At 55.0% G+C, this 27,638-nt stretch overlaps 10 protein-coding genes across 10 annotated transcripts; 4 read left to right on the top strand and 6 right to left on the bottom strand.

Moving 5' to 3' along the window:
* Positions 1–1,454: 1,454 nt before the first annotated feature.
* CGCA056_v007538 (putative transcriptional regulatory protein) lies at positions 1,455–3,664 on the top strand (the record flags this gene model as incomplete). The annotated part of the gene is made up of 4 exons (XM_037322786.1): positions 1,455–2,307; positions 2,367–2,499; positions 2,560–2,889; positions 2,953–3,664. The coding sequence occupies 4 exons, from the start codon at positions 1,455–1,457 to the stop codon at positions 3,662–3,664; spliced, it is 2,028 nt and encodes a 675-aa protein (XP_037180280.1).
* Positions 3,665–3,916: 252 nt separating this feature from the next.
* On the bottom strand, positions 3,917–5,812 carry 1a (Replicase polyprotein 1a; the record flags this gene model as incomplete). Its single annotated transcript, XM_037322787.1, has 1 exon — positions 3,917–5,812. The coding sequence occupies one exon, from the start codon at positions 5,810–5,812 to the stop codon at positions 3,917–3,919; it is 1,896 nt and encodes a 631-aa protein (XP_037180281.1).
* A 1,336-nt stretch (positions 5,813–7,148) lies between these two features.
* Positions 7,149–10,158, top strand: vpr-13 (Minor extracellular protease vpr; the record flags this gene model as incomplete). The annotated part of the gene is made up of 7 exons (XM_037322788.1): positions 7,149–7,328; positions 7,376–8,750; positions 8,799–8,878; positions 8,933–9,069; positions 9,116–9,549; positions 9,610–9,785; positions 9,847–10,158. The coding sequence occupies 7 exons, from the start codon at positions 7,149–7,151 to the stop codon at positions 10,156–10,158; spliced, it is 2,694 nt and encodes an 897-aa protein (XP_037179163.1).
* Positions 10,159–10,336: 178 nt separating this feature from the next.
* On the bottom strand, positions 10,337–11,254 carry P4H6 (putative prolyl 4-hydroxylase 6; the record flags this gene model as incomplete). Its single annotated transcript, XM_037322789.1, has 1 exon — positions 10,337–11,254. One exon carries the CDS (start codon positions 11,252–11,254, stop codon positions 10,337–10,339), a length of 918 nt encoding a protein of 305 aa, XP_037179162.1.
* Positions 11,255–11,906: 652 nt separating this feature from the next.
* On the bottom strand, positions 11,907–12,858 carry CGCA056_v007542 (uncharacterized protein; the record flags this gene model as incomplete). The annotated part of the gene is made up of 3 exons (XM_037322790.1): positions 11,907–12,013; positions 12,063–12,498; positions 12,553–12,858. 3 exons carry the CDS (start codon positions 12,856–12,858, stop codon positions 11,907–11,909), a joined length of 849 nt encoding a protein of 282 aa, XP_037179161.1.
* Positions 12,859–13,872: 1,014 nt separating this feature from the next.
* Positions 13,873–14,907, bottom strand: PCL7 (PHO85 cyclin-7; the record flags this gene model as incomplete). Its single annotated transcript, XM_037322791.1, has 1 exon — positions 13,873–14,907. The coding sequence occupies one exon, from the start codon at positions 14,905–14,907 to the stop codon at positions 13,873–13,875; it is 1,035 nt and encodes a 344-aa protein (XP_037179160.1).
* A 3,292-nt stretch (positions 14,908–18,199) lies between these two features.
* Positions 18,200–20,350, bottom strand: mdlC-0 (Benzoylformate decarboxylase; the record flags this gene model as incomplete). Its single annotated transcript, XM_037322792.1, has 3 exons — positions 18,200–18,459; positions 18,507–19,839; positions 19,889–20,350. The coding sequence occupies 3 exons, from the start codon at positions 20,348–20,350 to the stop codon at positions 18,200–18,202; spliced, it is 2,055 nt and encodes a 684-aa protein (XP_037179159.1).
* Positions 20,351–21,292: 942 nt separating this feature from the next.
* Positions 21,293–22,359, bottom strand: CGCA056_v007545 (uncharacterized protein; the record flags this gene model as incomplete). Its single annotated transcript, XM_037322793.1, has 2 exons — positions 21,293–22,026; positions 22,086–22,359. 2 exons carry the CDS (start codon positions 22,357–22,359, stop codon positions 21,293–21,295), a joined length of 1,008 nt encoding a protein of 335 aa, XP_037179158.1.
* An 897-nt stretch (positions 22,360–23,256) lies between these two features.
* CGCA056_v007546 (uncharacterized protein) lies at positions 23,257–23,658 on the top strand (the record flags this gene model as incomplete). The annotated part of the gene is made up of 1 exon (XM_037322794.1): positions 23,257–23,658. The coding sequence occupies one exon, from the start codon at positions 23,257–23,259 to the stop codon at positions 23,656–23,658; it is 402 nt and encodes a 133-aa protein (XP_037179157.1).
* Positions 23,659–24,531: 873 nt separating this feature from the next.
* CGCA056_v007547 (uncharacterized protein) lies at positions 24,532–27,051 on the top strand (the record flags this gene model as incomplete). Its single annotated transcript, XM_037322795.1, has 1 exon — positions 24,532–27,051. One exon carries the CDS (start codon positions 24,532–24,534, stop codon positions 27,049–27,051), a length of 2,520 nt encoding a protein of 839 aa, XP_037179156.1.
* Positions 27,052–27,638: the final 587 nt, after the last annotated feature.

The following is a 27,638-nucleotide window of genomic DNA, read 5'->3' on the forward strand; positions in this document are numbered from 1 at the left end:
TCATTCTGACATCAGTCTGTAGATAGGTAGCGGCTGGTGTTTCCCAATTCCAATTGTTGAACCAAAAAAGATGGACACACAAAGATGGAGCTCCCGGCGTGTCACGTAATGACCAAATCATCCAAGGCGAAGAAAGCAAGCCCAACGTCTCCGAGATCCCCGTTGATGCGGAAAAGGGTTTGCCACACTTCCGCCGCCTTCGTGTTGAGTTTTTGATACACACCTGACCTCACGTCTTATCCCGAACAGAGTATGCCGCGTGGGGCAACCCCTCCCCAGACCCCGAGCATCCTCGTTCGAGACCAACAAGTGCCCGAGTGGTTGTTTCTCGGTGATTTCAGGCTGTTTGCGCCGGATTACCCGATTAGGAAACCCGAGGGCTGAAGCCGGTGTGGACGCCCGGGATCCGTGGTTGGTTGGTTCATCTTTCCCGCCTGGAACGGCCTTTGAGCTTGGGTGGAGAGGGGTTCCATGCGGAGTCCGGGGTGTTCGCGGGGCATTTGGAGGGAAGACGGGGTCTCGTGAGGCTCCTGTGATCGGACGACCCACCGGGGAACTGGGAATGTTGAGTCCATCTCCTTATTTATGGGTTTTCTTGGGCAGCTAAACCAAGTCTAGCAGTTCCACCATGAGACAAGTCTGACCAGATCGTGCATTACACTCCGGACGGATGCTGATTCAGGGTCCAAGGGGCAAAAGGGGTTGAGTTGACAGCAGCAGCAATAATCACAAGCGAGCACAGCTGATGAGGAGCTCTGAGCTTCACACAGAACAGCTAGCTGTGTCTTTGAAATACGGATCCCTGGATTGTCACACGCCCAATACTTCGCCTCGTTTATCCACAATACCGGTGGACCGGACAGTTCACCGCGTTCTGGCCAGAACCTTACCTTGAGCCATCCATGGCAACGTCACCCATCCATCCATCAGTGCTGTTTTGTTGGTTTGTGCCCGTTGGCTGGGCTGTTATGCACTAAACCAGGGGAAGATCCTGCGCTTACACCTTCCCCTCACATCGTCAACTTTTTTTTGGCAGCACGATCGGCATAAACGGACGCGGTCGGTCGACACCCCGAACCGAACCGTGACGTGCCCCTCACCTCACGATGTTTTTTGCTGTGTGCAATTGGGGGAGCTTTTCTGGTCTGCAGCCGTTTTTGACTCTTAACCTTTGACGAGTATCAGCGCTTCTTTGCTCTCACAACCACCTAGGTATTTACGATACCCCATTGCTCGAAACAACGATGCCCCCCGACCGACATGCGAGCCGAGCCAGTTTTGCATGCACTCGATGCAAAAAAGACAAAAGACGATGTGATATTTCCCAGGTTTTGAGTGAAGGGGGAAGATCTTGCACCCTATGTCGGAACAAGAATGAGAAGTGCGAGGTGCGGTATGGCGAGGACAAGCGCAGCCATCGCCGACCGAGCGAATCCAAGGCACTGCATCAGCGAATGCAGGCCCTGGAAGAGTTCGTGAGGAATGCCTCCCGGGTTGATGGACAATCATCTGGGATCTTCAAAGACGACGACAGCTCCAGAAGCTTGAGGCAATTCTCTTTTCCAAGCCCTGCGAGCTCTTCTAGTCCTGGTACACACACAAGGACAGTCTCGATGCCCTCTTATGAGAAGCCAGAGACTTGGATCACAACGCCCCGGGCCGAACCTACACCAAGCTCCCTCCGATCTGAGTCGGTCTCGAGCGATCACATCCCATACAGTGAGCCCATGCTAGAGCAATTGAGCTTCCCTTCGGCAATGGATGAGGCCATGCCAGAAGAGGGCGCCGCAGAGAATGATGCATATTTGGGATACACCAGCATGTTTCCTTACTTGGAAGATGATGCTGTTGCAAGAGGTTCCGGAGCCAACGGCCCTGCACCTCTTCCTAATAGACAGCCTTGCGTACCATCTGAAGTACATCCAGAGCCAGAACCTATTGTCGCGCATCTTCTCGATCTCTTTTGGCAGTGGCAGGCGCCTCATTTGCTCATGATCGATCGCGACTTGTTTGTCCGTCATCGGAAGCTTTGGGACGACAGTGGAGGTCAAGGCGACCGCACTTTCTATACTTCGACTCTATTATACGCGATACTTTCGTTGGCTTCGATGATCAGTCTTGACAAGGGCGTTGTGCGTTACTCTGCATCATCTGGCGGACTTGCTGGCGACAATTTTGCGACGAGGGCGCGTGAGCTGCTCGAGTTCGAAGTTGAGCACCCGGCCATCACAACAGTCCAAACAGCATTGGTCCTGGGCTTTAGGTTTGAGGCAGCAGGGAACACCTCTTTGGGCTGGATGTACAGTGGTGAGTTTTCAAAGTCCGAAATGCCTTCGCGAGACACTGACCAAGAATCCGTTCTTCAGGCATGGCGTCCAGGATAGCAAGTGACCTGAGGTTGCATCTTGACTGCTCAAAAGCGTTGAGGTCTGGGAGAATGAGCTCTGATGAGGCAAAACTGAGGCAAAGAGTATTTTGGGCATGCCATCAAGCAGATGTGTAAGTGCAAAGGAAAACTATGTATGCTCCTACCTTTCTGATGCTAATACTCTCTCCCAGTCTACTAAGTGCTTGTCGTGGGCGTCCACCTACATTCAGAGATGACGACATTACTACATCTATACCAGAACGGCAAGTCGAGAAGGAAGTTGGCGGCGATGAAGACTGCTCTTTATGCTATCTCCATGCGTCTTCAACTCTGTCGATTTTGTGTTCGAAAACCCAGACTATGATTTATGGTAAAAGAAACCGACGAACCCCGAGCGAGCTGAGATCGACAGCTCGGCGATTGCATGAAGAGTTGTGGCAGTGGCATCGGATATTGCCACAAAGTTTGAAATGGTCTGGTGACGAAAGCGTTAGAACACCTCCGGAAGTCTTGAGCCTGCAGTATGTTTCCCAGAGCTTGCTTTACTACTAAGGAAAGAGGGGCTAACCAAGGTGTTGACTCAGCATGAACTTCTACTTCAACCTCATAATGCTACACCGACCTTTCATGAACCTCTCTCGAGTTACTGCAGATCTCAACATGAAAGATTCGACCTCTTTCAGCTCATCAATTGCGTGTTGCAAAGCTGCGACAAAAATTTCGAAACTAGCTCTTGCCCATCGCAAGTTGTACAACATCAAGCAGATGCCACCATCTGCAATTCACTTCATTTTTATTGCCGGAACAATACATCTCATCGCCAGCCGCCTGAGCGGAGAGACACCCCATGAAAACCTTCTGCAGAGCTGTATGGAAATGCTTTCAGAGTTGAGCAACTCGTATCCTACATCAAAGAGGGCGCACCAGATTCTACGGGACATGACAGAGAACTGGAAAACCTCAGAAAAATCCAAATCTAGCATCCAGGCTGTTCACCATAGCCATACATTACATGATGTTCTAGGGGAGACCACAGGTCAAGGATCGGATTTCCAAGTTGCGGGCACCATAGCTAGCAAGGCTGGGGAAGTAAAATCAGACATGGCCAAAAGTCAAAGATGCTTGGATGCGTCATCACCTACTGACATCCTTCACGACGTCAACCTGTATGATCACATCACACTTGGGCAAGGCGGTAACAACTGTGGTTTCCTGGGCTCCGGAATCGAGTGGCTTTCGGATAACGACCTTTTCGAAAGCATTGCCGGGGCCGACAGCTCTTTTTCATACGCATAGGAGCGATCATAAAATTTAACGAATATGTCTTTGTAATGTGGCCAAGGCCTTTGTAGACAAAAGAAAGTCGTCTAAATTTAAGAGGATGTCGTGTTATGAAATCTACCAAAACGCCGTGAGAACAATGCCCCAAATTCAAGAGAATCAGATCCATTGTCATAATGGATGCGTATACACCAGACTCCCTCTCCCGGATAATCAATAAACGCCCACCCTATTCAATCGTCTCAAATATACAAGCCTCTTCGCATATCAATGGGGGTTTTGTCTCCTCATGAAATCGATCCAGTACTGAACGTCTGTAGAGCTAGAGCCTCCGTTACTTGCATCGCTATCAGATTCGTCTGTGTGCCCTTGCCACCGAGCTTCTTCGAAAAACGAGCTGCTAGAGGTGTCAGTCGAACCATCATATCCTATAAAAGGGACGCTTGTATCGCTCGAAGTCGGGTTCACGGTGCTGTTGAATGAGTCAATTGATGGAACTCCTGAAGGCGGATAGACGGTGCTGTTGAAAGAGTCAATTGACCCATTGCCTGAATCCGTATAGACAGTGCTGTTGAACGAGTCAACGAAGTGATTGCTAATTTGAGGCGAAGTGGAGGAGGCATTTGAGTTGGGCGGACAGTCAAATGGCGCGTTCCACGGACGTTGATTGTTGGCGTCAAACTCCAGTCGCTGCAGGGCAGGGTATTGGGACATAAACTGTTGTTGCATGTTATTGGCTTCACTGCGTAGAGTCGAGAAGACATTTAAGAACGTGGCTGCGTGGTGACTGGAAGTTGTCTCATGGATTCTTCGCTGCTCCCGATACTCCCGGCTGGCCTCTTGGGCGACCCACTGACGTAACAAGCCATTGGAGGGGTTCGCAATCCCTGGCCGAAGGTCCGGCATCAAGACTGTGTTGACAATGAAGCTGTTACGCGAGTGGCAGGTGTTGCATAGTCCACCCTCATTAGGGTTAGCGGAAAACGAAGTCGGCGGTGGTACATCAACCTGGTTTAGAACGTAGACCCGGAATGGTACAAAGCAATCTTCGCAATCCAAAGGGCGACGGCAGTAAGGACATGGGAGTGGAATGAAGTCTGCCTGCTGCCTCCACTCGGTCAAGCAGTCAAGGCCGATGAGGTGGCCGCAAGGCAGAACGGCGGCCAGTTCCTGGTGATCGTGAAGGCCGGCAGGGTAGTGTTCGGAGCTGAACGGCACCGAAGTAAGATTGTGGCAAACACAGCAAGGAATCTGTATCTCGGTGTTACGGTGCTCCTCAGACGATCCGTTGACGTAATCCCGGTGAAGTCTCTCAAAGTGAGGTCTGATGTTGGGCCAATAGTCGTCTCGGATGATTGTATGCTGCGGTGCATTGTTTTGTACGATGTTATTGTCGTTGTCGTTGCTGTCGTTGTTGTCGTTGTTGTTGCTGTTGTTGCTGTTGTTTGCGAACTGATCGATTGCCGTTGGTCCTCCTGCAATTTTCCCGTGGTCTTCACCATGATTTTCATCACCATTCGCCTGCGGACCTTCCTCGCTGTCGGTCATGTGGTCATCCTCGTCGGCAGGACCATTGGGTTTCTGCGGCTCATCATTGTCTTGATCTTCGTCGGGGTCGTTCATCTCGTCATCACCTTCGTTGTCCTTGTTATCGTCCTTGCCTTCGTCTTTGTCTTCGTCCTGATGTTCATCCTGGTCTTCATCCTGGTCTTCATGGTCTTCGTTTTCATCTTCCTCGTCGTTTTCACTCTCCCCTGAGTCACCCTCCTCAAGACGGGGCTTCTTCGGCGACGGCGGTGGTGACTCGGAACGACTACGACTGCGCTTGCCATTCGAATTGATCTCATCTTCATCGCTTTCCCCCTCGTCATCGCCATGATTCTCAACATCGCCATTGTCTTGACCTTCGTCGTCGTTGTCACCGTTCTCGTCGGCGTTATCACTGACGTCTTCGTTCTCACTGACCTCATCGCTCTCGTCCTGCTCGCCTTCCTCCTCATCGTCATCATCTTCTTCTTCTTCTTCTTGCTTCGCAGCCTCAGCTGCCGCTTCTGCCGCTGCCTTTGCTGCAGCTTCAGCTTCTGCTTGCTCCCTTCTACGTTGCGAACGGGTCTTCATATGGTGAGTGGATGCGGCGGGCGGATTTGTCTTTCTGGGAGCCATTTTGATGTCAGTCGAAAGGTTGCTTGCCTTCTTGCGAAGATGGTCCGTGTCTTATGACAAGAGCTGACTTGAATCGCTTGTGCTGGTATAATAAGTGATTTGAGTGTGCCTCCGGGGCCGACTTTGAAGCGTCTTTGGTAGTATTGGTGGTCCTTTCGAGCTTGTCGTTGTTGTGGAAAAAATTGTCCTGATGAGTGTGAGGGTGATGGGATGGGCGGGAATGGATCAATATCGCTCATGGCAAGTTAAGTACCAGAGGCGCAAGTTGCTTGGATTTCATCTTATTGAAATTGTTCGTCTAACACTTTACGCCATAAAAGAAACTATCTGACGTTGTTGAGGAACAATCTCATTGAGACGCGCTCTCCAGACAACTCCCAGACAATCCCATTGTGATTTCTCTTTGACCTACGTAACCCAGATTCAATAAAGATGGTTGTGAATTGTACAATGATAGTGTTGTGTTCGATGTTCTGCTGAGTTCAACAAAGCAATTGAGTAAGGAGATCCTTTTGTCGAGGCAAGACCTGGAATGTCTTTGTCAACCGTTATTCATCAACCACGAGTGTCCGGCGAGCCGAAGCCCAGCCGACGAAGGGTCTCGCTCCGACATCTTTCGCCATGCAATTCGGATATGAGTTCAATCTACGCGGGCGACGGCGCATGAGCAGGAAGTGAGCCTATTGGCCGTCGGTCGTCCCCCACATCGTGTTCCCAATGATCCCGGCCAACAACGGAGCTAAGCCCACCACACTCTGCGATCTCGGCGCCTAATTCGCGCGTTTATTCAACATTAACTCTCTTTCCAGCCCGATCAGGGTCCACCGGGCAAGTGGGCGACAATATTACAGGCCGAAGCCATCTTATCAGATCGTCTGATTATTCTTGACCTTGGTTCAGCTGGCGCGGGCGACCAGGAGGCATATTTGGCGGGAATGGAGATTCTGGAATCCATTACATGATTTTCCAGCGTGATCGGTCGCAAGGTGCTTCCTCTGAAAGGGTCTTGGACGAGCAAGCATGTTCCTGCCAAGACTTGGCCGGCGAGCTTCTGCCTCGACCTTCCCGATTGAGGGTTACATCGAGCCAAGATAACACCATTCTTCAGTGGAATACCTTCTTGCCTGCAGATATTCAATATGCAGCTTCCACGACTAGGGACTTGCACGCTCTCGCATTTGTCACTCGCCGATGCGTCGGCCGTCAAGCGCCGAGATGCTGCGAGCATGGCATATATATTGACCTGCCACCGTGCACCAACGGAAGAGCTTGAGACAGGAGGAGTCACTTCACATCCGTCTGACTCTTAGGTCAAGCTTCCTACGGTTGATTCAAGATGCGTTCGACTTTCGGTTCCCTGGTGGTCTCGCTCCTCTTGAGCTCCACAACCTTCGCAGCCGATGTACCCGCTGTTGCTTTGGGTGACAAGAAGCCCTTCTCGCCCCCCAGCCGACGATTCGCAGTCCAGTTCTCGACAGCCGGTTCCGCAAGATTCAGAAAGCGTGACGGGACTCCCGTAAGTGTGAGAATGCCATGCGTAGACTTCATGGCTGATGAGTACAGGACACCGAGGGCTTCTTCGAGAGTCTCCAACTCACCAACAACACCGCCAAACCCGCCTTGAACTTCACCTCGGAGATCTTCCACGGCGCCTCATTCGACCTGCTCAACCACACTGCCACCTCCCTCCAAGAGATCGAGGAGCTCCCCGAGGTCGAGAAAATATGGCCCGTCTCCGCCATCTACGCACTCAAGCCCAACGCATCGGACATCATGTCCGAGCCGGAGGCGAAATGGGACCCTCACGTGCTGACCGGAGTCGACAAGGTGCACAAGCTGGGCCATTCTGGCGAGGGTGTCGTCGTAGCCATCATCGACACGGGCATCGACTACAACCACCCCAACCTCGGCGGCGGCTTCGGTGCCGGATTCAAGGTCGAGGGCGGGTACGACCTGGTCGGTGACGACTATGAAATCGGTGGAGAGTATATGCCCGATGACGACCCGATGGACTGCGCCGGCCACGGAACTCACGTAGCTGGTATCGTGGCGAGCTCGCATGAAGACCTGCCCGGTGTCGCGCCTGATGCCAGACTGAGGATCTACAAGGTTTTCGGTTGTGGCGGAAGCAGTATGGAGGATGTTATTGCCCAGGGCTTCATCAAGGCTCATGAGGATGGCGCTGATATCATCTCTGCTTCGCTTGGCTCGAATGCCGGGTTTCCTGAGAACATTCTTGCGGTCGTGGCCTCGAACATTCAGGCCAAGGGGACTTTTGTCACCGTCGCTGCTGGCAACAGTGGCGAGATGGGTCCTTTTTACACAAGCAGCACCGCCAATGGCTTCGGTGTCACTGCTGTCGGCAGTGTTGAGCATACGCAGACTGCTGCATTCAAGGTTACCGCTCGCTCCAGTGGCAACGAGACCCGTGAGATTCTTTACGTGAGCTCCGACACCGCTCAATGGTCCCGCAACGGAAGCTTTCCTGCCCACTTCCTGGACCGAAACTACACCGGTCTTGACTCCTGCGACGTTTGGGAGTTTCCGGATGTTTCTTCTGACAGTGTCCTCATTCTTCCCCGGAGTACTTGTATCTGCGAGTGCTGGCAAGTCCTTGACTCCAACCTCTTCGGCACAAGCGTCAAGTGGGTGTTCTACTACAACTTCGAGAATGCCCCGTGGGAAATCCCCAACCGCGGGGTCTACAATCCCGAAGAGCAACCACTTGGGTTCGGCCTCATCAGCTACGAAGATGGACAGTGGCTCGTCAAGCAGCAGGAACTCGGCCGCAAGGTCGATTTTGAGTTCATCGCCAACGGAGGCCAGGCCGTGGGTATTCCCGGAGTAAACTCCGAGTCCATCGCTGGTGCTATTGACTTCTTCTCGTCGTGGGGTTTGACGGTAGACGGACGTCTCAAGCCTGAGATCTCTGCACCGGGTGAGTACCTTCATTCAGTATGCCATCGTGAATACTAATGTTGTCCAGGTGGATCTATCCTGTCTACTTACCTCACCTCTGAAGGCGGATGGGCTGTTCTGTCTGGAACAAGCATGGCAACCCCATATGTAAGTCACTCCCTCATCGCGATGTCAATATCAATGCCTAATTATTATGAACAGATCGCCGGTGTCGCAGCCTTGTACTTCTCCACCAACGGTGGCCGCACGAGCATCGCCGATGCGGGCAACACTGCCCACCACCTGATCACGTCAAGCGGAAATCCGGTGGCTCACCACGATGGAAGTGGTTCCCTCGCGTAAGTTTTCCCCTCTGTGAATTCTCAACCAAGCTAACGAATTCAGACCCATCCCGATGCAGGGCGCAGGCCTCGTCGACGCCTTCAAGGTCATCACATACAAGACCTCCATCAACCCCGCGGTCCTCAACCTCAACGACACCGACCACTTCCAAGGAACCCACGAGGTCACCATCCAGAACAGGGGCAACGAGACCGTCACGTACCACATTGCTCACCAGGCCGGGTCTACAGTCACCACCAAGCCCGACGGCGATCCCGTTGTCGCCTTCCCCCCGGTTCCGTACTCGTCCAAGGATGAGGATCTCGCCACCGTCACGTTCTCTGCATCAATCCTTGAGATCGCTGCGGGTGCAACTGGCACATTCACAGTGACCTTTGTCGAGCCCGCCGGAATCGATGCCAGTCTCTTCCCTGTGTACGGCGGCTGGATCAACATCATCGGCTCCAACGATGAGGCTCTCCGCGTTACCTACGCTGGTACGTTGCCCTTGAATACTCCTTCCTTCATGTTGAACGGGATTAACATCCAACCCGCAGGTATCAAAGGTAGCGTCTACGGCAGCAACATCTGGGCCGAAGGCTGGATCGACCCCGTCGTCCAAACCCCAGACTTCGTCCTCGTCAAGGAGAACGACACCTTCAAGATGACAATCGAGGACACCTTCACCATCGACTTTGACATTCTCTGGCCCACGCGCGAGTTCTCCTTTGACGTACGCCCCACACCCCATTTCTGCACCTCACAGACCTTGAACTAACACAGCCCCAAAACAGCTCGTTGACCCGACCTGGGAGCCCAGCGACTGGGCCTACCCCTTCGTCCCAGGCCAGAACAAGTACATCGGCTCCCTACAGCACTACAACCTCATCTCGGACGCGTACTTTGACGCTCCCGTGCAGCAGTACCCGCGTCTGCCGTCCAGCACGTGGTGGCCGAGCGGAAACTACTCCCATGGAGGTGCGGTCGAGAGCGGCGAGTACAAGATTTTGTCGAGGGCGTTGAGGACGTATGGGGATCATCACAATGTCAGTGATTGGCAGATTCGGGTGTCTCCTAAGATCATTGTAGACAAGAACAAGGCCTGATAGTAGTGTAATGTCGCGTTAGCAATGGGACTGACTGTATCTTGTTGTACTGACTATCCTTTTATACGTCCTATGTGATATGACTACTTGACGACAATGAAGATCGTAGCATAGGCGACAACAATGCTGACTGCATCCTACTCACCACCGCGACTTACACACATCCATGAACCCGTCTTCAAGCCGGATCAGTCTCCGCCTCATCCACAACAACCTCCTTTTCCCTCACCCCCCACGCCTCCGGCCCGATATACCTCTTTGGCCAAATATTCATCGCCGTCTTCAACCCTTCCGCCAACGGCAAACCCGCATGCACAACCCTCTCATCCCCCGTCCCATTCGCATGCAAATTCACCCAAAACACCGCATTCCCCCTGACCGGCTTAAACGCCAGCCCGCCCTTCTCAAACCTCCTCCACGGTCCATCCTTCGCCTTGTCCTGCGGCGCCACCGCCTCCACCTTTGGAAACCACGTCTCCCCGCCCACGCACTCATCTTCCAGAATCGCAAAGAAGCTCGCAACCCGGTTCCACCTCCTCTCCCGCCCAGTCGCGCGGTCCGGCTGGAAGGTGTCGTACCAGTCGTGGTGCACATTAAACCGCTGCCCCGCGGTATACCGCACCAGCTGCGGCGGGCCCATCTCGTCCCTCCCCGGCGCGAGCGTCGTGCCCATGAAGCGCTCCGCGCGCGCGAGCACGCACTGTACCGCGGCGTCGTCGAGCGGCAGCCCCGCGGAGGAGGACGTGCGGTCCGGCGTGCCCTGGCGGCGGCCGTCCTTGTAGACGTACGAGGGCTTGAAGGCGGGCTCGCCGGCGGCGAGGAGGGCGGGGATGTCGGCTTCGGAGAGGAAGTTGTGGATGTAGATCACGAGGGGGTCGAGGGAGACGAGCTGGGTGGTGTAGTTTTGCGAATGGCACTGGAAGGGCTCGGCGGCGGGCGTGGAGGAGTTTGAGGCAGTTTGGAGGAAGGGCAGGACGTCGGTGAGAACTTTGAGGGATGGTGATGGCAGGTTGAGCGTTTGGAGGTGTGGGAGGGTGATTGCGACGAGGCCTGTGTAGGCGGAGAGGCCGAGGAGTTTGGTGATGAGGCCGGTCATGGTGGTGTAAGTGAATGTGAGCAATTGACCCAACGGACAGACTCCAGAACGGTGAGCAAATGTCACGTCATTGAGAATTAGGGGACCATTGTGTTCAAATATCCTGCTCGACAGGTCATGTTCACATTGGACATGTGCCGGTATCCCGCGCACGCTTCAGATAGATCAATGGAGCATCCTCCTCCGAATGTGCGGAGAATCTATCCGCGGGCCGGCTGGTTGGAGGTTGTGCCAAGGGCGCCAAGGGTTCCCTGCCATCCGACTCCGCATTTCGTGTTGACGGTGCATTCCGAGGTAAGCTCCTGGGTGACTGACAGAAGGAAATGCTCTCATGTGATTGACGAATTACTTCGCAGTTACGTAGTATACAGGTGAACAATGCTCCCCCAGCAAAATCGCTGCCAAACGGCCCAACGCTGTCCCAGTCACCATCTTTTGTTCCCAAACGGCAATTATTATACAGTACACTGCCTTGAAAAGGTCAAAAGCACGCGAGTTCTGTTGTTGGATATTCGCATGTTTGCCCCATCAAAACAAACGCGGATATGGCGGCAGTGTCAACAAACGCCCCAAATGTGTCGCGAGAAAATTCCCCATCCAGAGTCGGGAATACCATGCATTGAACCTCTCAATCGCCAATTGCGAACACCTTTTAGATCTGGCTGTGGCGCGCACGCTTGCGGGTGCTTCCTGGCGTTGAGGAAGAAGGGTGAAGCTTCTCGTTGCGCTCCCGCTTGAGCTTCTCGTCGAGGACGCGAGCTGTGAACTGTTAGCAGCAATCCGGTCACAACATACGGGAAAGACATACTGAGCACGTCGTATCCGAACTGGGGGTACTCCAAGCAGAGAGAGCGGAACTCCTCCTCGGCCTCGGCGCGGAGGGTGTGCGAGCGCGTAGCCCAGAAGCTTGCGACGGGGGCGCGGATGGTGGTGTCGTCCTTGCTGGTGTAGGCGTAGACATAGCGGGCGTAGGCAATCTCGCCCTTGGCGGTGGAGTTGACGCAGTGGATCTTGGAGCTGGCGAGCGAGCGCAGGCCGGGCATGCCAAACTTCTCCGCCAGAGTGTAGACGCGCGCGTGCTTCAACAGCTGGGTGCCGTCGGAGTCGACATCGGGTGTCGATGGGTCGGGTTCCAGGGTGCGTGAGCCGGCGACCTTGCGGGGGAAGTACTCTCCGGTATAGAGGTACTCGAGGAAGCAGCCGACGGAGTCGAGCTCCTCGCCGACAAGCTCAACCTGTCGTGGCTATGGCGTGTCATGTCAGTACGGAGTCAAGGCGGCGCATTCGAATACACTCACGCTGCCGTCGTCGCTGAATTGCGCGCATGCCTCCTTGAAGAACGGGCTCTGGACGAGAAGGGCCTGGTGAGCCGTGAGGATGGCCTCCGTCTCGCTCGAACCGACGAGAATAGTCACGACAGGGCTGGCAAGGTAGCTGGCGAAGGTGATGCGCGGCTCGACGGGGTCGCTCTCGCCGCCCTCGGCGAAGGGAAGTTCTTGGGCGTTGTCGCCGGCCTCAGTGCCCTCGGCCATCTCGACGTCGGCGCCGGGGTTGGTGGAGGCCTCCTCGACGACCTCGACGTCGTTGTTGAACTCGTCAGCCATTGCCGCGGTTCGCGATCGTGCGGTGTGTTCGGGTGGTGTAGGTTCTGTTTGATCGGATGATTCGACGCGGCCGTTCTCTCGAATGAGGATCGTCGAGTCAAAGTTTGGTCGATTTGTCGCCTATTCAGTCGCAAAAACGAGCGAGTAAAGGAAACGCGAAAAGGAGCGTGGAAAACGTCAAGTTCGAGATGTCGATTGGCCGGAAACGGGTGATGGAAAGTCGAAGGTCGCAAAATCGGCCGAAAGAAAACACACAAGCCGGGCGCTGTTCCAGGTTTCGGTTTGGGGGAAGCTGCTGCTGCAGCTGCTGCACTGAAGCTTCGGCCAAGGAAGCTGCGCCTGCACGGCCTGAACTGCAGCTTCCCCCTCCGCGAAGGAACCTCACGCATAGACCAGATCAATTGGCGACTGAGGCCACGCGAAAGAGTGGGACATTCCGTTTCCACAGGCAACCTTGACTGCCACAGACAATTGAACCAGTGACAACACCAGGCGCCCCTGCCAAGATGAACAATTGACTCGATAAGACCTTGCGGATAAGGCGAGGGACACAACTTTATCGATAAGGCGACCTACTTTCTAATCTGATATCACTGGCTTCCTCTCAAGGCGCACATGTCATCGCATCTTAGCTCTCTGCAAGGCCAAGTAACGAGGAATGTTTGGATGAAAACTATACTCGATGAGGTAAACAAAGAACCAACGTCTCATAATCACAAGGTAATTCCTTCCCCGAAACGAATACTAAGCGGCAGATTGAAACCACGTTCGTGACTCTCCAACACCGACGCCGGGTATCATGGATTCACGAGATAGATGCATTTCTAGCAGATGAACCCGCCCATTAATGCTTGGCGGAAGTCGCCTAACCCAACGCAAGTGCCAGCAAATGGGTGGCATGTATCGTAACCAGAGTACACCGCCGCAATGCAATTTGCTCATGCTCTCATGCCTTGGAAATGCCACAAATACGCTGCTAAAACAACGGGGTCTTCGCCCCTATTACTTGTCACCTCAGTTCCATTCATTTTCTTTCCCAGCAAACGTCTTGTCTCTGGGTTTGCGGTTCAGCGACAGAGTCGGGGTCGGTTGCAGGATCTTGATCGGTTGCTCCGTTTTGAGCACCTCCCAGTGCTTCTTCAATGTGTCTTCTCGCGCCACCAGCTCGAAGTTTGCGAGGAAGCAGAAGCTGATCTCCAGCCTTGCCAACTCCAATTCGCTGACACCACCAACTTTGGCCATCTTACTGTGCGGGTAGCTGAGGTCCTCCAGCGCCTTCATTGCCACTCTTAACCCGGCCAGCACCAGTCTGTGAGCATTTCGTCTCGTCACAGGGATTGTGCGTTCCTCGACTGCCAGACGGTGAATGTACAAGCTTGTTGCGAGATACACGGCTGTGCTCATGGGGCAAAACCTGTGAATGCGCGTGAGGTACTCCTCGATGCTGATCGGCGGCGGCTTCTTGGAGTAAAACTTGCGCGTGATGGCGCTGTGCTGAAGATTGATTGGCTGCGAGTTTTCGCCAATAATTATGTACGGTTCGGGAGGTCTCGATGGCGGCGGCGGTGTCGGCGTCTGCGTCTGCCTAAGATGGACGCCGTCTATCAACTGCGAGACTGACCCGCTGGAGCCACTTGTGTGAGAAGGCAACGTAGGCCGTCGAGGGGACGATTGAGCCGCTGTCATGGCCGCCTCAGCTTCTTGGCGCATCCTCGCCAGGTTCTTCTCCGAGCTGGTTCGTATCAGCTCCTTCTCGGCCGTCATTCCCCGCATGTTGGGTAGCGTCGGACTCGTTGGCGGAGGTGTGGGTGGGATATCGCCCGTGATGCGAACAAGAGCCTCGATGCCACCGCTAAGGAGCCTCATGGCCGCTCGCGGTGACAGCTTGAAGACGTCGTCATTCTCGGGTGCGTTGGGAGGGCTTTCGGCATCGGTAATGCTCAGCCTCGGGTCCAGCGACGGGTTGGGCGGTGGTGGTAGCTCGGGGACCTCGCTCGAATTCGATTCGGTGGGCTGCAGAGGAGCGCCGTCCTCTGGCTTGGGTGTCATCCCTGCCGTGGTTTGGTGATGCTCCTCAGAAGGGCACCAGGGTCTTGAAGAAGGCGCTAATGACGTCGCAAGGGTGTGGGGGAAGGAGGTCACAGCGGACTCTGCGCGAGCAACAGCAAGCATCTGATTCTTTGGAGGGAGGAAATGTCGCGACGTTCAAGCCCAAGGAGGGCTGTGTGGTTCGTGGTTTCTGGGACTGTTTGCCTCAAAGATCATGGTCTCGAGTCCTGTTCTCGTAAAATCGCAGTCGTCCCTCGGTCTTAGTCGACTTGGCGGGGGTCGGGATAATTCGCGGTTGATGTTGCAGGTGACCCTCGGCTGGGCTGATCGGAGGCGTACCCTCAGGGCCGTTCTGGGACAGGCTGATTAGTTTTCCTGGGGGGAAAAGAAACGGCTGGACCTGGGCGGCCGGTCGTGGTTTGATTAAAAATGGATTTGTGGCCGTTCGCTTGCGGAAGATAAAAGCGACGGAGGTAGGGCAATAATGCTCTGGGCTGTTGTAGTCCAGGGGGGGATTTCGAGGCGGTGGGATAGTATGACGAAGTCTGGCGGCTGAGAATGCAGTCCGGTCTGGGGGTCTGATGCAAGAGATTTGGCTGGCAATCTGGTGCTGTTGCTGTCTTGTCTTGTCTGGGGCGACGTCGTTTGGTGGTGTGTGTGGTTTGGTGGTGGTGGTCTCGACCTTGTCGGTCAAATTACTGGCGGCGCTGGCAGTGACAGCGCGCAATCTTTCTGCTGATCTCGAAGCTAGTGCGGGGAATTGCAGGCATGCAGCAGGCGAAGAAACAGCAGATGGCACGGCATCCCCGTCAAGGTGGAGGGATCGGCGATCGTCTCAAGTCGGGCAGCTGCAAGGTGCTGTAATAATTGGCAAAGAATGGGCAGCAGCGCGCAGCTCGGGAACGAGGAGCGGATAGGCGATTGGAGACTTGGTGAGAGAGAGGCGAGGGGTGCAGAGGGGCAGCAGCTGCAAGGACTGGAGGCTAGAGCAGAACAGCGCAGTTCGAGTGGCGTTGCCTGATGTGCGTGCAGCTGGCGCAATACGATGCAGCGGACGTGGCCGGCGCGGCAAACTGGTGTTCCTGTTACTGGAGATGGGTGATGGGTTGCAAGCGAGAGGCGGACGGGAGCACGATGCAGGGGAGTCGGGATCGGAGTCGGCGTTGACGTCGGGATTGTCGTACGGGCAGACGACGATGGCAAGTCGACCGGGAGCGCGCCTGAAAGGAGGCTGGTGGTTTGTTGGACGGAACAGAGATGTCGAAAAGGGATTGGCGGTGCGTATTCGTGCGGTTCGGTGGAATCAGTTGATGGCCGTCCCACGGGTTGGAGGCAGGTCTCGAACTGGCCGAACAGCTGAGGGGAATATGCAGGAACCGCAGCGCCGGCTCCCGAGTGGCGAACCTGGCAATATGCTGTGTGTATTAATGCGTCTTCTGTGCTGGAGGTACAGATAACGAGCGGCGACTTTGACGGGCGTTGGCTGACACCGGATTCCCGGCGGTCAAAGGTGGTAGAAGAATGCCGCAATTATACGGGACGGGAGAGGGGGAGGGTTAATATCGTGGCAGATTTTTGGAGAAATTTCCGTGTAAGAGGAGCCTTCACTGCTCCGTGAGGGGTCCTGGGCTGGATGTGGACACGGGACTCGAAGAGGCGAGGAGCCGGGTGGAGAGAGAGGCCTGGACTCGGAGGGGCTGCAGGCTGCAAGTCGCAACACTGTGAACTGCAGGCAGACACCACTGATTGGATGTAAGGCACGGAGGGGCAGGACCCTTCACAGTGTTCCTGCTTTCCTTCCATCCATAGATATCTTTTGGAGCAAGTTCTGGCCCAGCTCCAGTCTCTCTTGCCCTTCATTCTTTCCTGGGGTCGTGGGTACCTTGCTCCTAGTGTCCTCCTAGGCCGCGGTTTCCCTCACCTCGGTCATCTCCTTCCCTACCAATGTTCGAATGACTTACACCTAATAATTACGGAACGTTGCGACAGGAAGGACCAAAGAAAGGCAACTGCAATGCACCTGCCATCCACTTTGGGTTTGCACACGCGCCTCGGGCAGGCGGCTGCAATCGTAGCTTTGGGCCAGCGCTGACGCCCAATCCAATGTACACCTATTACCTGTAAGCGCAGACAATACCGGCCATGCCCTGCTTGTGAGGGGTTCCTCCTTCCGAGCAGCCAGGATTGGAGGTCTCCAAGGGCCGATTGCAACTGCTCAGCGGACTTTCCATGTGGTGGTTGCACTTGCAGCAGGGGTCCAATTTATGGCACAGACTCCTTCCTGGCCAGTGCATGCCCCCACCGCCGCGTTCCGTTGGAGGAAGCACCGAAGCAGCAGGCAAGAGGTCATCGTCAGCCGGTGGTGGAGGGGTGCGCCTGCCGCCTTGCACTCGCCATGGTGGGGTTTAAGGGTCTTTCCTTTTTTTTTTTTCATTGTCAACTGACCACTTTTGATGCAGGAAGCTCCAGCCATCCTGCCTATCCCAACCAATTACCCGTCCTAGCCTTGCTGCTTTGTTCTTGCCGTTTGCCCATCGCCATTTTGTGTATTTTTACTTTTCTGCATGTCCACGCGCCGGTACAGACTCAATGCCACTGCTGCCGGGGACCACCTACCCACGATGCTTTCGACAGTGCCAACCGTTGCCAGATTATCGCCCTTCACCGCACCACTTCGATGCGCCGCGCCGTCCGTCAACCATCTCCACTCTCGACATCATCGAGTCAGCCAGGACACCACCTCGCATGCCTCTCGCTGCCGGCTCTTCGGCGAGATCTACCCGCTGGGTAAGGTACTCTTGTCGGGCAAAGAAAAAACCCAGCCACGCCGCCAGATGAACCAACAGAAAAACGCCCGTTTCTTGCTCGCCATGCCGAAAGAGGCCGCCTTCCCGCCTCGTAATATCCGCGCGCCGCTAGAATCAATTTCCCTTCGCCGTGGAAGCTAGAGAAACACACGACGCCCTGCGCTACCGCACCACTGGCGAACCACCGGCGTACGAGGCCGATTCGCTCGGCACCAGCTTGAGACCAGGGTCACCCATGCACTGTCTTACACGATTACACATGGCACCGCATCCTATCAACATCCGGTGACTCTACTCGGCCGGGTTTTGCCTACATCTATCCATCTACGTCTCCGTCTACTGCGCTTTCTACATGAACATGTGTGGCACAGCGAGTCATCAGATCTTCCTCGGCTCGCTTGAACGACCGCATCAGGCCATGGCACTTCAACACACCGTGCGGCTCGCCGTGGGTTGAGCCCCAACCAGCTCTAGCTTTCGTCATCTCAGCATCCCGTTTGTACCTTGATATCCAAAACGGCTGATTGTCCGCCCTTTACGTTGTCGATCGCCTTCTGGAGCACTCCCTCGAGATCTGCCGAGTTGTCCACCCGCGCAGTGAAGATATCACCGCCTGCTGCCGCCTTGGCGATGCCTGCATAGTCTGGTGAGGGATCGAACGAGATATTGATCTCTTCATTTGAAGCCCTGGAGCCCTCGCCGTCAGGGTGAACCAGCAGCAGAGAACGACGGGGAGCGTTCCATCCTACTCGTGTTAGCCGGGATCATCAACTGACAATGTCTCAAACTTACCCTTGTTGTTCAACACGATGGTCAAAATGGGGATGTTGTACCGCTTCGCAATCCAGTACACACTGCCAGGCACCGAGAACAGGAAGGTGCCATCGCCAACGATCTGAACCACAAACTTGCCCTTGTTGTTGCCGCCGTTCTCATGGTCTGTCGCCAGCTTGATACCAAGCGCGCCACCACCAGACCATCCGAGGCCACCGCCACCGCAGTTGATCCAGGAACCGGGCAGCGTTGGTTGCAGGTTGTCGTGCACAAATATCGTGTTCGTCACAGCCTCAATGGCCCAGATGGTGTCCTCGGGGCAGAGCTTCCTCAGAGTCCTGGACAAATGTCCGGTGCCAAACTCGCCGTTCTCTTGAGGCTTTGTCTTCTCCTCAATCTTGGCCAAAAGAGCCTTGTACGACTCACTTCGCTTGGCTTCCAGTTGCTTCGCCTCTTCGGATTCAATCTGAGCCGCGTACTCGGACTTGAGGTGGGCGGTGATCTGCTCCACAGACATCAGGCTATCAGCACGGTATCTCGCTGTGGCCTTGATATAAAAGACTGGCATCTGCTGCTTCAAAGGGTCGACATCGATGTGGAAGACCTTGGCCTCCTTCGTTGGGTGGCAGAGCGTGTTGATCCAGGGCACGTCGCAATCGAGCACAACAATGACATCAGCTGTCTTGACGGCCTCGTCAATGCCGAAACGAAGACCCAGCCAGCCGGGATGGTCAGCCGGGAAGCACATGTCACTGCCGCCAGTGTCGACAACACGCAAGCCCTTAACGGTGTTGGCGAGCTCGACAAGCGCAGCAGGGAACTCGTGTTTTCTTCCGCCGTAGCCAGTGATAATCAGGGGCTCCTTGGCGCCGGCCAGCGCCTCAGATATTTTGTTCACGGCATTCTTGGGCAGGCCGCCAAGCTCGACGGGATCCCACTCATCCTGGTTGATGCTGTACGGCTCAATCTCCGCCTCCATGACTTCTCTGGCACCACATAGGTAAACTGGGCCTTGAGGATCTGACCTCGCAAATTGCAAGGCGCGATTGACCATTTGCTTGACATTAGTACCTGTCTTGAGCTCGCCCGAGTAGCGGGTGTACTGCGACACGATTTGCTTCTGATCCGGGACGTCCTGGATCCAATGGATGTACTCGGTGCGGCTGCCTCTTAGTTCGCCTTCCAGCGTGAACGGAGACAGACCGGCAAACACGAGGACCGGCGCGCGACCGCACGAAGAGTTGTGTACCGCAGCGCCGAGACCCTGAGTTCCAACATCAACGTGGACGATGACACATTGCGGCTTTCCAGTGAGACGGGCATAGCCGTCAGCCATCGACATGGCCACCATCTGGCCATTGTCAGTACAGCCGCTTCAACGCAAGAACAAGGAGATTTACTTCATTGGGGCATGTGATGATTCTGGGAAAGTTGCCCTTCCTCTCCCTCTGACCCTTAACCATGGCTTCAATGATACTGGGGTGGTCAGAACCCAGGTTCACGAAGCAGTGGGTGACGCCGGCGTCCCATAACGCCTCGAAAAATGCAAATGACGCGGTGTACATTTCGGTCGATTTTGAAGAAAGATTCCTGGCTTGCTCGATGGTGGCTTTGAACTCATCTTCGATGACGGGCCGGGGCGCGGGTCTTATACGAGTATCAAAGGCCGATGATGTTGATCCCCCGCCTCGGTTCAGTGGGGCAGCGGATGAGAAACCGGCAAGTTGACGACCATGGCCGACAACGGCTGGGCCGGCACCCAGCGTGTGCTTCAGCCGGGCTATTCCCCCTGCTCTCCCACCTGCAGGCCCGACGCCGCGCAGGCAGCGTGCCATGGGCACCGGCAAATGTCTGAAGGGCATGGTGAAGCGCGGCAATAGGCAACGAGGGAGGGGAGGGCGGGGTATCAAATCACAGTGGGTGTTACTTGAGAGTGTTATCAACCACCTCAACAGGCTTGGCGAGTTGGGGGCACGTTGGCTCCAGCTCCGCTCGATGGAGGGTGTGATGGCGATGACGTGCCTTGACCGAAGAAGGTTGACAAAAGAAAGGAGAAGCAAGATATCTTTTGGATTTGATGAGATGACTGAAGTCAAATTAGGTTCACTTTCCTCGTGACGGGCGACAAAGACAACTTATAGCTCCGACTAGGGTGATTTCACAGACCGGCCACCGGCCTAAGCTTGTTCCCCAGGTTGGATAGGGAGCATCGCGCCCTGCGGCAGGCCAACCCCGCAATCGGTTCAGGGACGGGTTTCATAGGGCGCTTGGGATCGGCTCATTGCAGGTGGTGGCCGTCGCCCGCAGGCGGAGGGAGACAAGACAGATAAGCAGCGGGTGTCGTGCAAGATCAATCGCGGCTGCAGAGACGAGCTTTAAGCATTTCAGAGTTGCCATCTTGTTCTGACGGCGTCTCGTCTGTTGCCTGCAAGACGCCTTCACCATTCATCACTCACCGATCTCCCAGAACGACTCCAGGTCAACATAATAAACACCAGTGGCTCCCTTTTGCTCCCTGTCCTGTCGGTCTCCTGGGCCGAGAATTACCGTCCACGACACGTCGGTCGCATCCGGCCCCCGCAACAAAGCGCGACCGGGCGTTCCTGGGGATGCCAGCTGATGCGTTGAGGTCGTGCGGGGTGCAGGCGGTGTTATCTAGCTCTTAGCTAATGAGATCCGCTCGGTCTCTGAGCTTCATCGCAAGACCCCGACAGACGCCGCACCACAGCACGCTATTATCAAGAGGTATAATGCTAATTCGAGAGTTTGTCGACTACTGTCTAGGTGTCTGAAGACGCGGCGAACTACCAGGAAGATCTCAATCCATCGGGCCAGATCCACCCAACCAATGTCCCCACAGCGAAGAGCCCCAAACAAATGATCACCGTCCCGAAGATGCCTCCGCCGGCCTGAGCCGGCTGCGCCTTGCGCTTCCCCCTCGAAGCCGCCGCCGTCGTCGTCGCCGTAGCCCTCACGCTCGTCCGCATCGCATACGTCGGCCCGGCGGTCGGCGTGCCGTACAACGTAGTCTCCCGCACATCCGGCGTCTGGTATCCCCACCCCGACGTGCTGATCGCGCTCGGCGTGCTTGTCGTCACCGCCGTCGTCGCGCCCGACCAATCGTGCCCGTCGAACGCTTTATACCAATCCCACGGGTTATCGTGGTCGTTCCAATCCGCGCGGATGCCGGGGCACTCATTGAAGCAGTCGTAGAGCGCCGCAGCGGTGCCGGCTCGCTTGTTGCCCTTGCCGTCGGAGAACTTGAGCCCGCAGGTGCGGAAGCAGGCATACGACGAGCAGGGCAGGGAGGACCACGGCTTGACGTAGCCGCCGTAGTACTCCCACGTCGTCCACGCGTCGATGTCCGTGTCTTTGAGGGTGAAGGCGTTGGACGTGTTGACGCCGTAGAAGTTTGTCACGGGCCGCGAGCCGTTGAACTCTGCAATCATGATCTGGTACTTTTCGCTTGGTCCCAGGTCTTTCGGGATCGTAATCTTGGGGTTCGTGGTTCCGACGGGGATGAAGTCGCTGAGGTAGCCTGCGAACAGCGAATGTTAGCTGGTAAGGATAGTTGGTGTACGAGCACTCGCGACTCACAGAATTGCATCCACTCGTTGTTGTAGAGGTACAGCTGGTAATGCTCGTAGAGCGCATCGTGACCACACCCGACCTGCTCGTCCGCGGGGTTCCTGCACACGGCGACAGGGTCGTTCCACACGGAGTCGGGGGCCGTCTCGTAGACGAAGGGCTGCTTCCAGGAGTCGAAACCGATTGTGATTTGCGTTTCGTCGCCCGCGGATATTGTAGAGGAGACGGTGACGTTGGCTGCGCTGGCCACGCCGGCGATGGCGAGGATCGCGACGCCGAGCATTTTCCTCGCGGTAACGAAAGACGCGCGATTCGCGGGCTTCTAACGAATGAATGGCGATGGCGGGGGGCTACGGACGACGAAGCGAGGGGACGAGCGACATTTGCTCTCTTGGCGGGACGCGAAAAGGAGAAGCCATCACGAGAAGGATTCGGCGGTGGCGACTTGGGGGATGGGAAAGTTGTATGTTTTGGAGGATCGGCATCCTGGTTCTTTGCGGTTTAGCTCGCCCGCTAAAGGGTGCTGCCTGCAGAGCTAAGATAAGATCTCAGGGGTGTGCTGCGGATGAGAACTCCGTTGGTCCTGATTTGCAGCCCATTTTTGACCTCGACAAGATGTGTAATTCGATGCTGGTGAGTGGTGAGCTGTCGCATGAAGCTTTTACTTGCGGTTGAGTGTAAATCTTCGGATGACGGCGACGGTGCCGGTTCCCGAACACAGCGCGTCTTTTAGCTGTGGAAGATGGGGGAAGCTTCAGGCGCTCGTTCGTCTGAGCCGATGCAACCTGCTCAAACTTCACGCTCCAAGCTGTTGTTGAGCATGGTATTGGGAGCGCTTGATGATATTGGCTGAGGTATGATAGCAAAGCTCGAACCTCCTCAACCCCGCGCTCGCATCGGAGTGCCGCATCAAACATGCTTGAGGTAAGAGCTCGAGTCCGCCGTGCGGGCAACCCGGGCGTGGACGTGTGACCGTTTTCTAACCCCAAGGGTTCGGATGATGGCGTACTTAAAGCATGTCTCCTCTTTCTCGTCATGGTGATTAGGAGCTGTCTTCCCAATTATCCCCGTTGCTTCCAGAACAGTCTCCAGAACCAGAAACCCCCAACAAACGGTCCAACATCACCAAGTAAAAGAGAGAAGCACCCCTCCAGACTTACAGACAACGACAGTCGACAAGATGATCTCCCCCTTCTCCCCGCTCCCAAACTACATCCTCGGCACCGGGCTAACCTTCGTCGGGCTCCTCGGCTTCGTCAAGCCGCTGGCCGTCTACGACGCCTTCGGCATCGCGCGGCCGCTGTCTCCCGACCAGCCGGCGGAGCGGTTCAGCTACGCGAAAGCTGGGCGTGACCTCGCGACGGGGCTGTTGTTTATCCTGCTCGAGACGTACCAGGAGGGCAGCGGGAATGAGGACGCGGTGACGATGCTGTGGGCGACGACGGCGCTGGTGGGCATGGTGGACTGGTGGGTTGTAAGGAGCATGGGCGCGAAGGAGTTGCAGGGGAAGAAATGGGTGCATTTGGGCAGTGGGATTGTTTGTGCTGGGTTTGCGGTTTGGAGGGCGATGTGCAAGTTCTGAGACTGGGTTGGGTGGTGATGGTGTTGGCGATGGCATCAGTGACGTCATGGGGGGTTGAGAGGGGTGGCTGCTACGTGTTGGATATCCATTAATTGAATCGGATTATTGACCTAAGAGAGCATCTGGTATTATGGAAACAAAGAATGCCGGTGCTAATCCAGGAAAGACGACCACCCCGTCTTCGTCCCGATGTACTGCTTGGTCCTTTCTTCCTCAGTTCCTCGGTGGTAAGGTACCTATTTTGAGCTCGCCTTTCACCTTATCCCTTCTATGACTAGATAAGGCGGTTCATTATCTCTGTCGGGCAAGATCGAGGTCTTCTTCAGTCTACCTCCAGTGCACACCGAATACTCCGAATATTTTATGCCTAGGTGTGTTATCACCCACACCCTCTTTCTCTCCGTCACAATCACCTTTCGCCTTGGCCGCTTTCTGCGCGCCGAGATCTCTTGCTTCTCTCTTCAACGAGGCTTGATATTCCCCTTGTCCTCCCTTTGCTTACCTTTGATCATCCTCTCGTTGCCTCGACTCGCTTCTTTCCTCCCTCGCGCCGCGCCGTCACAGGTCCAATACAACACAGTCGAACTTCTTGCGCCAAAAGTATTTGCCTTGACTTCTCCGTACTCACCATCGACCCCTCGAAGTTGCCGCTTTGTCGAATTGTATCTTCTCGAAGCTTGTCACTCCAGTTCATCTCACCCATCTGACGAACCCCTTCCTCGCTCCTTCTCACCTTAGAGCAACCACCGTCATCTGGCTCAGGTACGTCTGACAATCCAATTTTCGCTTCTTCATGGCCTTACTCGTCAATTTCACTTTAGCAGACCGACTCTGACTAGATCTTCCTACTCTCAAGTCATCGACTCCTTCGACATGTCATCTGCGACTCCAGGTGGTGGCAGGCGCAACAGACAAGGACCGTCGGGCGAGCCCGCAAACCTTTCAGCCGAGTCGCGAGTACCGGAAGAACAACACCACAACACCCACCTGCCAGAAGAAGTGAAACTGGCCTCCCAGTGTTGGTACGACGAAAAATACAACGATTCCTTTTACGGAGGCTTGCCGCAGAGGGGTGATGGTCACGTCTTTCGAGTCTGGGCGCTCAACGAAGCGGACGATTTCATCACGCTTTCCTTGACAAATAGAGCGCGCGTGCTATACGATTCGTCGCACAAACTCAGAGGCAACTGCTTTTATACGGGAATCGACAGCTTCAGCATCGGGCCAGTTTTCATGCGTGCCGACCCTCACTCGAAGAAAGCTCGCAGGCAAGACACGAGCAACACTTTCCACTCCGGCAAGTTCAAAATTGCTGGAGGCAAGAAGAAGGTGTTTCAAATTATTCCACCGATGAGTCTTCTCCGTTACCAAGCGTTGTCAGAAGTGAAAGCACACTGCGCCGGCATACAGATGACCGAAACTGGCGATTACCAGAAGATGGGCAAAGGGAGGGCCAATCAGATCAACCAATTCCACCAAAGGCAACTCGAGGCATTCCAAGCAGGTCATCCCTGTCCGACTTCTTTCAACGATGACAGCCTGTTGTTGGACTACGCTTTCATCGAAGACATGAAGCCCGAGAGGTGGGCGTACTTTCGAATGATGATGCCAAAGATAGGCGGCAAGCAGGTTCCTAAGCAACTAGGCGAAGCTGTCTTTTCTTTTCTCGCACGTTACGGATACGATTTCGTCACACTGAATTTGGCTGTGTCAATGTGCATCGTTTGGGCGTGCCTGGTTACTGGTCCGGATCACGGTGAAGAATTGGCAGCATACCAGGGCTATGATCGAAATCGACGACTGTTGAAGAAGGTACCTGTGCCGTCGCTTGCGTCCTTCATTCTGTATGCGCCTCACTTCTTCCGTTTTCATGAGTATTATCGGCTTCCTGCGTACATACACATCTTCAGATACGTCAATGAAATGTACACTCGGGATAGGAAGCTCACGAAAAAGGTTTTCGACATCGACAAGGACGACATCAATGAAGAGCTGGTGAAGACTTTGGTCTGGGAGATGGCTCTGCAAGACGATGACTGGATCGAGATCGTTCCGCCTTCGTGGCCCGGCTCCCTACTACCCATGCCAGCATCTCATGGGCCTCGAGTCCCCCAAAGCGACGAGACTACTGCGGCCCTTCTACTCGACGACATCCACACCTTGGGATTCCCCAACTATCTCAACGAGTCCTGCCACGGCTTTCCTCCTGGACACGCGGACCACGGGAAACGGTGGATCTCGCGAGGAATTCATGTTCATCAAGACTGGGTACCAAACCGGGTTACTTCCGTCTCGGCATACAGGAACCTGCACCGGGACATCTCGCCCGACATCCCGCCGTCAGGTCTTGTGGTGTACCTTGGGGTAGGGTTCGTTACGCCTTATCTACCTGAAGCTGCCCTTGACCCAGCTAAAGATGATTGGGAACTGGAGCATCTCTGGACGGCGCCAAAGACCACCATCAGACGTCCCTGGCAGGATTGCGTGAACGTCGAACATCTGAACAACGAGCTTCTGAAAGCCGCGAAGAATGATGTGCAACCAAAGGATCAGGTCGAGAAGTCCAACGCCAACCCCGCCGAAGACCGAGAGAATGGCAGCAATGCCGTCGAGCAGAGAGAGGAGGAGGGCGGAGGGGCTCAGGTCGCACAACCTGGCGGTCTGGAGCCACATCAGGGACATGGCGACCGAGATCCAGTAGCTGCTCAGAGCGAGAACAACCCAGCCGTCGACCAGGCTCGAGAAATACATCTTATCAGAGACAGTGTCGAAGAGCAAGGAATCGGCGATCTCAACATCCTTCCAAGGCCGGCGCACGAAGCCGTTGCCGCCGAAGGTGTCATCAGCGACAAAGACCGACGGATCCTACGGAGGCTGATCAAAGAAGACTTGGCAGACGATAAACATGTACATCCGCTATCACGCATCTTCAGATACATCGACGTGGATAACGAGATCCTTTCGAAGAAGAACGTGATCGACCACATCGACATGGGCCTCAAGCCGCTCAACGAGGAGCTAGAGAAGATCAACGAGTACGGCAGAGGGGGAAAGCAAGAGGAGAACGGGTTCGTGGAGCAGGTCCTCAAGCCATGCTACGAGCTCCTCGGTCTCAAGTGGCCGGGGACGCTGTTCGTCGCCATCGATGAGCTCGGCAAGCTCGATGAGTCGCTCGTAGGTGCAATCATCAAGCTACGGGCAATCTACGAAAGTGCGCCAGTCAACCTTGTCCAACTCGGCCACGCTACCGAGAAGCTGCAGTGTTCGAAAGCGTTCCTTTACATATGGCGGTTCTGTCTCCTGCAGGACCGACTCAAGGGAATTGATTTCGCCTCCCAGGAGCGGGAGAAGTCGTGGACAAAGGTGTTTGGGAAGCCCTACGCAGACGAATGAAGATGACTTCAGGTTGGGAGACTTCTTTTAGTTGGAGAGAGAGGACAGCAGTATTGAGATGTGCTTCTTTGGGACTCGACATCGTGGGCTTGACGCATGTAGGATTGGCGGACAAGAGGTCGAGAACTTCGTGCTTAGATAGATACCCTTGTGTTTGAATGCTAGCATCTTTGTATTTGAAAATCTGCTTTTCAAACATTTTCCCTGAAAGCCGATTGTTCTGTGGACCTGAACTAACTCCCATCACCGACGACCGCCCTTCGCTCCTTCCCGCTTTCTCGAGAAATCTCTTGCCAACGACCACTTTGGGCCGCCAACCTTCTCGAATTTCACCCTCAAGTCTCACCCTCCACAACGCACCTCTATTTCAACTTTTCTTTCTTGCTTGCTTAACAGTACGCGGCGAGGCATCTTTTTTTTTTTTTTTTTTTTTTTTTGGTTCTACAACCAGCCAGGCTGCTGCCTTTGAGTTGTCTCTGGGCCGACCTGCCTCCTTCCTGCTTCTCGAGAAAGACTCGGCGATCACAACTCTACCTTGGATTCGAAACATTCGCCTCTCCATCTCACTATCTTACTTTCTACCAACA

The sequence above is a fragment of the Colletotrichum aenigma genome (assembly GCF_013390185.1).
Source record: "Colletotrichum aenigma strain Cg56 chromosome Unknown KSG_Cg56_contig04, whole genome shotgun sequence".
In the NCBI taxonomy this organism is placed as follows: Eukaryota; Fungi; Ascomycota; class Sordariomycetes; order Glomerellales; family Glomerellaceae; genus Colletotrichum; species Colletotrichum aenigma.